Source organism: Bombina bombina, chromosome 2, assembly GCF_027579735.1.
Source record: "Bombina bombina isolate aBomBom1 chromosome 2, aBomBom1.pri, whole genome shotgun sequence".
NCBI lineage: Eukaryota > Metazoa > Chordata > Amphibia > Anura > Bombinatoridae > Bombina > Bombina bombina.
The window spans coordinates 78753833-78765708 of NC_069500.1; the positions used below are offsets into that span (position 1 = coordinate 78753833).

General features: G+C 37.1%; 1 protein-coding gene across 1 annotated transcript in view; it reads left to right on the top strand.

The window, feature by feature from the left end:
• STARD6 (StAR related lipid transfer domain containing 6) overlaps positions 1-10281 on the top strand; it is a 38646-nt gene extending 28365 nt beyond the window's left edge. Inside the window, exons 6-7 of the mRNA XM_053700408.1 lie at positions 5353-5449; positions 9826-10281. Of these exons, the coding sequence (XP_053556383.1) occupies positions 5353-5449; positions 9826-9985 (257 nt within the window). The 3' untranslated portion in view covers positions 9986-10281. The remainder of the gene's footprint in view (positions 1-5352; positions 5450-9825) is intronic.
• The last annotated feature ends 1595 nt before the right edge of the window (positions 10282-11876 follow it).

The window sequence follows — 11876 nt, forward strand, 5'->3', positions numbered from 1 at the left end:
AGCAAAGTTAAAGGGATAGTGTACTGTAAAATTATTTCCCCTTAATGTGTTTCCAGTGACTTGTTTTACCAGCTGCAGAGTTTAAAATGTATGAGAAATGGCTCTGTTAGGTTTATTTTTGTATATGAATTCCCTGTGCTAATTAAAGGGACATTATACACCCAAGAAAATATGGGCTATTTAAATAAAGCATGCAAAGAAGATAAAGTTTGTAATTGACATGTATTATCAATTTTGCTGCTAAAGCTCTTAAAAATGCTGATAAAGTTTGCAGTGCTCTCACTACATATAAATATGTCCGTAATACACACTAGGCTACAGACCAAGGCTTCCTGTGATCTCATTCATCACTATGAGGTTCCATGCAATAAAGGGTTACTGCGCAGGCAAGCTAATCTCAAAAGTGCAATGTAATTTGTAAAAGATACTCAGAAATATAAAAAGGAAAACCCTAAGTTATTAAAGTAACACATAAACATTCAAAGCATAATCAGAATGTGTAAAATCACTGCTGGATCTCAATCTAAATGTATTAAAATACAAAATGAGTGCAATAACACTGAAAGAACCCAATCTGAAATGTATAGTAATATAAAATACAATACACTAAAATATAATTGTAAAAAAACCCTCATGTCATGTAGTGCTATATTGCACTGGGCTTGTCTCTGCTTCACATACATAAATGAAAGAGATCTCTCAGTGCTGGAGAATTCCAACATTCTTCTTTTGAAAATTCAGTGAGCTCAGCCTTTCTGAATTCTAAGCTACAATTTCTTTCCAAGATGGAGAATTTTTGGATATCAGGGCCTTGGTGAGAACAATGGAAAATCAACATTTTAGTACCTCGCTGTCACTCCCCTCCACTAGGAGCATTATTTCATGTAAACCTAACCATTACTTAAAGGGACAGTCTACACCAGAATTGTTATTGTTTAAAAACAATAGCCAACGCTTTAACTACCCATTCCCTAGCTTTTCACAACAAACATTGTTATATTAATAAACTTTATAACATTTAAACCTCTAAATTTCTGCCTGTTTCTAAGCCACTACAGACAGCCTCTTATCACATGCTTTTTTATTAGCTTTTCACAACAAGAGACTGCTAATCTATGTGGGCCATATCAATAACATTGTGCTCTCTCCCGTAGAGTTGTGGCTGACTGCACTAATTGGCTAAAATGCAAGTCAGTAGATAATAAATGTGATAAGGGAGCTGTCAGATGAGGCTTAGATACAAGGTAATCACAGAGGTGAAAAGTAAATTAATATAAACGTGTTGGCTGCGTAAAACTGGGGAATGGGTAATAAAGGGATTATCTATCTTTTTAAACAATAAAAAAATTGAGTTGACTGTCCCTTTAAGTACAGATATTTTTCTATATAAAAGTGTGGATACAACAGGCAAATTTAGCTATTTCAAATGGCAAAATAAAAGTAAATAATTTATTTGCAAACAATTTAGTACACTCCAGCAGGTTAAATGGATCATTGGGAACACATTAAAGGGAACAGTAGTCAGTAGACTATTCCTTAAACAGATATCACGCTCACCCATCTGCTTATTGGAGATTGTGTGGTGCCAAATAAGTCCCATTTCATATTTGGTGATACAGTCCATCCTTACAACTTTTATGTAAGAAATATTTCTGCGTGTACTCTGCCTTTACAATTAAAGGATCAAGATAATGCAACAATAAAAAATGTGGCATTTTATTAAATGTTTAATGTAGTTATACCCATGCCCCTGTGTCTCATATAACATATTTACATAATTTATTATGCCCCAAAATAGTGTGCTCAAGGATTTCTTCCTAATAACCCTTCTTCAGGTGGTATAGCCAATGAGAAGCCGTATCACCTGTTACATAGAGATAAAGATCTATGCATCTTCTTGTTGCTTGGCTCAAGCACGCAGCACCTCTCTACATAGAGTCAGCCCTGCTTGGAACTGAGGAGAGCACATTAAAGGGACCGTTTACTCAAAATATTTATCCCCTTTAATTTGTTCCTCATGATCCACTTTACCTGCTGGAGTGTATTAAATTGGCATATGAAATAGATTATTTAGCCTGTGGTATCCCCACCCATCCTGAAAGTTTTTGTCCTCCAGGTCAAGCTGTGTTAACACAGCCAGTAGAAGAAATTACACTCCGAGTCTCCTAGTGGGGTTATAGAAGAGATAAGGTAATAAAATGTTAATTTTCCATTGTTCTCTCCAAGTATTGGTGATTGGTTTATGGACAGATATAAGATAAAGAAGCAGGTATATGTACACAATGTGATAAAGTAATGAGATCTGATTATACCTACAAGCTCAACCTATTTTATTAGGTTGTGGCTTCAAAACACAAAAGCAGCTAATTCATATACACAAATAAGCCTTAAAAAGCAAATCTCATACATTTTATACTCTGCAGCTGGAAAAAAAAAGTAATTGGAAACACATTAAGGGAAAAACAATTTTATAGTATACTGTCCCTTTAATGGATCTTTTACAAAGGAGCAGATGATACAGCTTCTCATTGGTTATATTGCCGGATGACAATTTTAGTACCTCGCTGTCACTCCCCTCCACTAGGAGCATTATTTCATGTAAACCTAACCATTACTTAAAGGGACAGTCTACACCAGAATTGTTATTGTTTAAAAACAATAGCCAACGCTTTAACTACCCATTCCCTAGCTTTTCACAACAAACATTGTTATATTAATAAACTTTATAACATTTAAACCTCTAAATTTCTGCCTGTTTCTAAGCCACTACAGACAGCCTCTTATCACATGCTTTTTTATTAGCTTTTCACAACAAGAGACTGCTAATCTATGTGGGCCATATCAATAACATTGTGCTCTCTCCCGTAGAGTTGTGGCTGACTGCACTAATTGGCTAAAATGCAAGTCAGTAGATAATAAATGTGATAAGGGAGCTGTCAGATGAGGCTTAGATACAAGGTAATCACAGAGGTGAAAAGTAAATTAATATAAACGTGTTGGCTGCGTAAAACTGGGGAATGGGTAATAAAGGGATTATCTATCTTTTTAAACAATAAAAAAATTGAGTTGACTGTCCCTTTAAGTACAGATATTTTTCTATATAAAAGTGTGGATACAACAGGCAAATTTAGCTATTTCAAATGGCAAAATAAAAGTAAATAATTTATTTGCAAACAATTTAGTACACTCCAGCAGGTTAAATGGATCATTGGGAACACATTAAAGGGAACAGTAGTCAGTAGACTATTCCTTAAACAGATATCACGCTCACCCATCTGCTTATTGGAGATTGTGTGGTGCCAAATAAGTCCCATTTCATATTTGGTGATACAGTCCATCCTTACAACTTTTATGTAAGAAATATTTCTGCGTGTACTCTGCCTTTACAATTAAAGGATCAAGATAATGCAACAATAAAAAATGTGGCATTTTATTAAATGTTTAATGTAGTTATACCCATGCCCCTGTGTCTCATATAACATATTTACATAATTTATTATGCCCCAAAATAGTGTGCTCAAGGATTTCTTCCTAATAACCCTTCTTCAGGTGGTATAGCCAATGAGAAGCCGTATCACCTGTTACATAGAGATAAAGATCTATGCATCTTCTTGTTGCTTGGCTCAAGCACGCAGCACCTCTCTACATAGAGTCAGCCCTGCTTGGAACTGAGGAGAGCACATTAAAGGGACCGTTTACTCAAAATATTTATCCCCTTTAATTTGTTCCTCATGATCCACTTTACCTGCTGGAGTGTATTAAATTGGCATATGAAATAGATTATTTAGCCTGTGGTATCCCCACCCATCCTGAAAGTTTTTGTCCTCCAGGTCAAGCTGTGTTAACACAGCCAGTAGAAGAAATTACACTCCGAGTCTCCTAGTGGGGTTATAGAAGAGATAAGGTAATAAAATGTTAATTTTCCATTGTTCTCTCCAAGTATTGGTGATTGGTTTATGGACAGATATAAGATAAAGAAGCAGGTATATGTACACAATGTGATAAAGTAATGAGATCTGATTATACCTACAAGCTCAACCTATTTTATTAGGTTGTGGCTTCAAAACACAAAAGCAGCTAATTCATATACACAAATAAGCCTTAAAAAGCAAATCTCATACATTTTATACTCTGCAGCTGGAAAAAAAAAGTAATTGGAAACACATTAAGGGAAAAACAATTTTATAGTATACTGTCCCTTTAATGGATCTTTTACAAAGGAGCAGATGATACAGCTTCTCATTGGTTATATTGCCGGATGACAATTTATTGGTTTGTTTATTTTGCAGAGGGGAAGCCAGGGGAAGCATGGCACTTGGGGGCTACAAAAAATGACAATATGGGATATATTGAACACTATGTGGCAGTAATATAAAGCGTAAAAAAAAATATTCGGGTTTAGTGTCCCTTTATATTTTCTATCACCGGTGCCCATAGACACAGCTTACTTTATCACCTCTCCTCACTTCGCAACTAGCCTGTCCTCTCACTACCACATCCTACATATGAAGGGAAATCACAAGGTATAATAAATAAAGGATGAGAAATGCAAAGCCACCATAAGAATGATGAGATGAGTGAAGATAACCCAGGGTAAATGAGAGCAGATAAGTGAGGAGTAATGGCCCAGGAATAAAAAAAGAAGTATAGTAGTGCAAGTAATAGGAAAAGTAGGGAAGAAGTGGACCGAGAGACAGAGGGATATAGATACTTGAGATGATTAAAGAACATAGAGCATACTTTTTTCCTTTTTTTTTAAAAAAAAAAACCCGTTTCCAATTGCTTCTGTTAGAAAAATTGCTTCATTATCATGCTATTCTTTGCTGAAGAAAATACTCAGGTAGGTAGTGTGCACTGCTGCGATATAGCTCCCTAGACGACACATGCACTGTCCTGACATTTGAAAAGGAGAATGTTAATCAAATACACATTTAACAATCAAATATTACATCTGGATATTGATTCCCTTAAACTTTCAACGAAATCAATGAGAATCATTATTTGAATGCTAATAGTAATATATCTTAATGTTCTATTTGATATTCAAACTAATCTTTTCTTATTTGAATGTTACATTTGATAAAAGGAAAAGTTAACATTTGTTTTCAAAAAACAAAATAAATAAACCTTTAATTAGAAAAATGAATACAGCAGACATTCAACCCTCTCTAGTTAATATGCTGCCCCTCAAATGACAAAAAAAATCATTTCAACGTTCAAAATAACAGATATTGTAATTGAACATATAATTGTGTATTAAGGTGCCGTATTGGGATATGTGTTAAGTAAATGTATTTCCACAACTTCCTGTGCTGTGTTTATAGTATTTTATTTTTCATGTTATTATTGCAGCTGTAAGTGTTGAATATGAAAAGTTCCCTGTATCTACCTCATCACATGTTCGTGGCCATAATAACCCATGTGGTTATGTTTGTTCACCTATCCCCAAGTAAGTATATCAATCATAAACTGACTTCTGTATTTGAATTATTTTATTAACCCCTTAATGACTGAAGACGTACAGGGTACGTCCTACAAAAAACGGTTGTTAACGACCAAGGACGTACCCTGTATGTCCTCAGGTAATCTGAGCGCTGGAAGCGATCGAGATAGATTCCAGATGCTCTAACAGTATTGCAGCGATGCTTCAATGTCAAGGCATCCTGCAATACTGTTCCCAACTGCCGGGCTGTCACAGAGAATATATAGTGCTGAGGAGGCATATGCCATCCTTGCATCAGAGTCAGACACCTCTATGTCTGAATATAGTGGTGAAAGACAGCACCTTTACTGATGTCCTGGGGCACAGGAATGGGTTAGCCAAACCCCAATGTAAAGTCCAAAGAAGTAATTTTCCAGCCTCCAGTAAAATTTAAAAGACCTTTATTGTTTCCTTGCAGGGTCCATCATACAAACAACGTTTCAAACCATAACTTGGTTCTTAATCATGTCTACTGAAGGCTGGAAAATTACTTCTTTGGACCTCTATGTCTGACTCAGAACCCAATTTTGACCCTGCCATATGCTGGCTGCTAGCCCCCCTGCCAGAAGAAGACATGTTGCTGCCATTGCCACTGATGAGTGGTTAATGCCTCATCACCAGAGGCCAGATATCCCAACCTTAACAGCAAATCCTGGCATCAATATGGATGTTGCAGGATGTAGCCCTCAACAGTTTCTGGAGGTGTTTCTGGGCGATGATGTATTAGGGAACATTGTCGCCGAAACTAATTTATATGCCCATCAGTTTCATGCTGCAAAGCCTGACTCATATTTGGCAAAGCAGCAATGGGACCCCATCGATGTGCCAGATTTTAAAAAATTCTGGTCATTGACTAGGCTGATGGGCATCATAAAGAAACCTTCCATTTGCTCCTACTGGAGCAATAGCCCCATCTGCTCTACCCCCATTTTCTCCCAGAGTATGTCGAGGAAGAGGTTTGAAATGATTCTACATTTCATGCACTTCAGCAACAACAGCCTGTGCCCCCCTAGGGAGTAATCCCCAATTTGACAGGCTGTATAAAATCTGCCCCCTGATTACCCACTTTGCTACCAGGCTTCCAGGTTTTACACCTGGAAGGAATATATGCGTGGATGAATCCCTGATGAAGTATAAATGAAGGCTGGGATTCAAGCAGTATATTCCTTCCAAGCGCTCCAGGTATGGGGTAAAGGTATATAAGCTCTGTGAGAGCAAGACTGGGTATGCTCAGGCCTTCCAGGTGTATGAGGGAAAGGATAGCCTCCTTGACCCTCCAGGTTGCCCAGAACATATGGGAACCACTGGCAAGATTGGGACCTGATATTACCCCTGATGAACAAAGTGTACCACTTGTATTTAGATAATTTCTATAAAAGTGTCCTTTTGTTCAAGCTACTGTATTGCTTTGATACAGTAGCTTGCGGTACAATTAAAAAGAACCGTGCAGGTTTCCCAGGACAACTTGCACGCACCTGGCTACGAAGGGGAGAGACCTCAGCTCTGCGCCAAGAGGAGCTGTTGGCAGTTAAGTACAGAGACAAGAAGGATATATACCTTCTTATCACCATCCACACAGAGAGGACTGTGGAGGTCTCTGTACGTGGCAGAGCTGAGAGCATAATGAAGCCAGTGTGCATCAAGGCTTATAACTGGCATATGGGTGGGGTTGGTCTGGCGGATCAGCTGCTGCAACCCTACCTAATTAAGTGGAAGACAAGGGTCTGGTAAAAAAAAGTTGCAATTTACTTAATGCAGATTGCAACCCAAAACGCTTTTGTTGTTGTTCAAAAAATCAAACCCCGTAATGAAACAATTTTTTTTTTACAGTTTCAGCTCTAGATCATTTAGGGGATTTTGTTCCAAGATGCACCTGCTCCCTGGGCGGTGATGGGAGAGAGCAGAGTTGGGGCTACCCATTTTATTTGTAAAATCCCCCCTACTGTCTCAAAGCAAAAACCTAAAAAAAAAAATGCAGAGTCTATACCAAGAGTGGGCAGAGAAAGGACACCATATATTACTGTCCTGATTAGCTTGGACTCTGCATTGGGGACTGCTTCAAGCGGTATCATACAATGATCCATTTTTATTTTAAATTTGCAGGGTTTATTTGTGGTTATATTCACTGTCAGAGTGTTTTATGTTTTTTTTACTTTTACTGTGCAAGATTTTTACATTTCACTACTCTAAAATTGGTTCTGTATTTTACTAAAACCCCTGTCAAACCTATGCATGGGGGGCATGGGTGTACTCAGGGGGCCTTGCAGAAAACAACAACTTACGACAGACTCTACTAAATCATAGTCAAAAATCAATCCATGTGTGTGTAAAAATGAAAATTGAAAAATTACCACCATACACTTTGTCCAATTTTTTTTGGCTAAAACAATTGCATCAAAGGCATCAAATCACTCAATATACAATACCTTGGTGTGTTAACATTTCAAATATATACACTTTCATGGCAATAAATAAAACAGGGGTATGCAATAGGGCCAAACTAAAGATAGGCCTATCAGAAGAAATACTCTCACTTAACTAAAATTAAAAGTCATAATATTGTAACAGAACCTTCCCAAAATCCTGGCAAACCTATGCATGGGGGGCATAGGTGTACTCAGGAGGTCTTGCAGAAAACAACCTGGAGTGTTTTTTTTGCAATAACTTACAACAAGCTCTCCTAAATCATAGCCAAAAAGCAATGTGTGTGTAAAAATAAAAAATACCACCATACACTTTCTCCAATTTTTTGGCTAAAACAGTTGCATCAAAGGCATCAAAACACCCCATATACAATACCTTGGGGTCTCAACTTCTGAAATATATGCACGTTCATGGGGAGCAAATAAATTGAGGTATGTAAAAAGGCTCCCCAAAAGAAGATAGTCAAAGAAGATATATTAAATTTGAAAAAATCCCAAACACGTCAGAAGTTTGGCATTGCAAACCCCAAATAACCCAACAAACCTATGCATTGGTGGTATCGCTGTACTCAGGAGACAAAACTATTGTGTTAAACAACTTTCCAATTTACTTCTATTTTCAATTTTGCTTCTTTCTGTTGTATCCTTTATTGAAGGAGCAACAATGTGATACTGGGAGCTAGCTGAACACATTAGTAAGCCAATGACAACAGGCATATATGTGCAACTTCCAATTAGCAGCTAGCTCCAAGCTCCTGAGCCTACCTAGGCATGTTTTTTTAACAAAGGATACAAAGAGAACAAAGAACAAATTAGTATTCTCTGAATCATGAAAGAAAAAAGTAGGTTTAATGTCACTTTAAGTGAAGACAGAGCTGTAAGTGTTCCCTGTTGTAATTCGTAACTGCCTGTTGCTCCTAAAACTCTCTCTGCAGGATGCTTGTATAGTCGTGCTTCACACACTGCTGCAGGCATAAATTGCTTAAGACATATGCATGTTCCTAAGTCTACCTCAGTATGCCCTTATGGAAAGGGTCACAGTTTCAACCAGAGAGACTAAGAGAAAGAGGTAAATTTAAAGGGACAGTCTAATCCAGAATTGTTATTGTTTAAAAATATAGATAATCCCATTATTTACCATTCACTAGTTTTGCATAACCAACAATTATATTTATATACTTTTTATCTCTGTGATTACCTTGTATCTAAGCCTCTGCAGACTGACCCCTTATTTCAGTTGTTTTGACAGACTTGCATTTTAGCCAATCAGTTCTGACTCATAAATAACTCCACAGGCATGAGCACAATGTTATCTATATGGCACACATGAACTAATGCTGTCTATCAGTGTAAAATTGTCAAAAGCATTCAGAAAAGAGGAGGCCTTCAAGGGCTTAGAAATTAGCATATGAGCCTACCTAGGTTTAGCTTTCAACTAAGAATATCAAGAGAACAAAGCAAATTTGATCATAAAAGTAACTTGGAAAGTTGTTTAAAATTACATGTCCTATCTGAATTATAATAGTTTAATTTTGACTAGACTTTCCCTTTATCTGAATCAGAAATTTTTAAATTTAAATTTTTACAATCTAAATGTTATAATGGAAAGATTAGATGGTTTTATTAATGATATGGAGCAGTGTTAGACTTGTATTTGCACAGATATTTGTGTGTTGCACTTTTTTATGAATGTATCTGAAGTTGAAAAGAGCCAAGTGCCACAGACTGTAGCCTTTTTCTGCATTTGTTTAGTGAATAACGACAAAATGTAAGTGTGGTGCTTATTTGCTCTCTGTTCTCTTCATTCTAGAATTTGTTTTGTGCCTCATTTTATACATGGAATGTCACTTAAAAGTAAGATTTATTTTAATGTTATCTGAATAATTCTCTAGAAAATAACCATTTAACCGTGTTTTACAGCGATCCGTCACATTCCAAACTTGTGGCTTTCATCCAGCCTGAGCTAGGGGGCTTGTTGCCCCGTTCTGTGGTGGAATCGGCGATACCAAGTAATATAGTGAACCTCATCAATGATGCCAGGACGGGACTAAAGCAATATTTATCTCCAAACAAGAACTAGTCTTTTAGCAATTTGTTTAATGATTTCAAATGACAAAGGTGCTGTTTTTAATCCAACATCTGCCACATTGAAAGTATTTAAAAGCCAGTGTGCATGACATTACACAATACTTCTATTTTATACAAACATATACTAATGTATTACTGTCAGACAAGTACAGTATATCAGTATGAATTGCAAAGTTATAATCTGTTATTTAAATAGGTAGTTTGTCTAGAAAGATCCTATTGTTATTTGTTTAAAATTACAAGCTTAAAAAGGGGTATAAAACCCATTTTTTTTCTTTCATAAATCAGATATAGCGTACAACTTTAAACAACTTTCAAATTTACTTATATTATCAAATTTTGCTTCATTTTCTTAGTATCCTTTATTACTGGGAGTTGAATACATTGGTAAACCAATGAAAAGATTTTATATATATATATACACACATACACATATATATACATACATACATACACACACATACACACAGGTGGCCCTCAGTTTACAATGGTTCAATTTACACTGTTTCAGAATAAAAACCTTTTTTATTAGGTTTATAATGCTGTTTAGCATTTAAAGTCTTCATTTCAAAGCTTTAAAAATAAATAATGTATTAGGTGTTACTTATGACAATTTTGAGAGGGGCCTGGAACCTCTCTCCCTCACTTCCCAATGACTTACATTATAAACTGGGTTTTAATTTACAACGGTTTCGATTTACAACCATTCCTTCTGGAACCTAACCCCGGCGTAAACTGAAGGCTACATACATACATACATACATACACACACACATACATACACACAGTCACACAGCCACCATTTAGCAGCTAGCAACTTAGATAATAGATAGAAGTAAATTGGAAAGATGTTTAAAATTGTATTCTCTATCTTAATCATGAAAGAACATTTTTTGGTTTCATGTTCTTTTAAGCTTCTTTTTAATTTATTCAGTAAATTTATAGACCTAAGGCCCGATCCGATATGCAGCGTCGCCCGCAAAAGCTGGCAACGCCAAATTTTGCGCTGGTTTGGTATCCTATATACGGCGTAACCTAGAAGTTACGCTCGTATATTTCTGCCTTCGGCAGTAGTTTTTTGGCCCATAGACAGGTATACCAAACCAGCGCAGTTTGGTATCCAATATACAGCGTAAGGACTTACGTGGTGAAAATGGAGAAATCTTACTCCATTTTCACCTCGCCACAAAATGCAGGCATAGTAAGCCTTACGATGAGTATTGGAGCCCCGTAACTCCCTAAACTGGCTGCAAAATAAAACCTAACACCTAACGCATGCGCAATGTCTATCTACCTGTCAACCGTGATCCCCCGCCGCAATCCCTAATAAAGTGTTTAACCCCTAAACCGCCACTCCCGGACCCCGCCGCCACCTACATTAAATGTCTAACCCCCTAATGTGATCCCCCTACACCGCCGCCATCTATATTAAAATTATTACCCCCGAATGTGAGCCCCCTACCCCGCCGCCACCTATTTTAACTATATTACCCCCTAATCTAATCCCCCTACACCGCCGCAACCTATATTAAAATGATTAACCCCTAATCTAATCCCCCTACACCGCCACCACCTATATTAAATGTATTAACCCCTAATCTAATCCCCCTACACCGCCGCCACCTATAATAAATGTATTACCCCCTAAAATACTAAAATGTCCCTACCCTAAAATAAATTACAAATAGCCCAGAAAATGGCTTTTTGCGTGGCATTGCCCCAAAGTAACCAGCTCTATTACCAGCCCTTAAAAGGACCTTTTGCGGGGCATTGCCCCAAAGTAACCAGCTCTATTACCAGCCCTTAAAAGGTCCTTTGGCGGGGCATTGTCATAAAGTAATCAGCTCTTTTACCTGTAATCTGACCCCCCTACACCGCCGCCA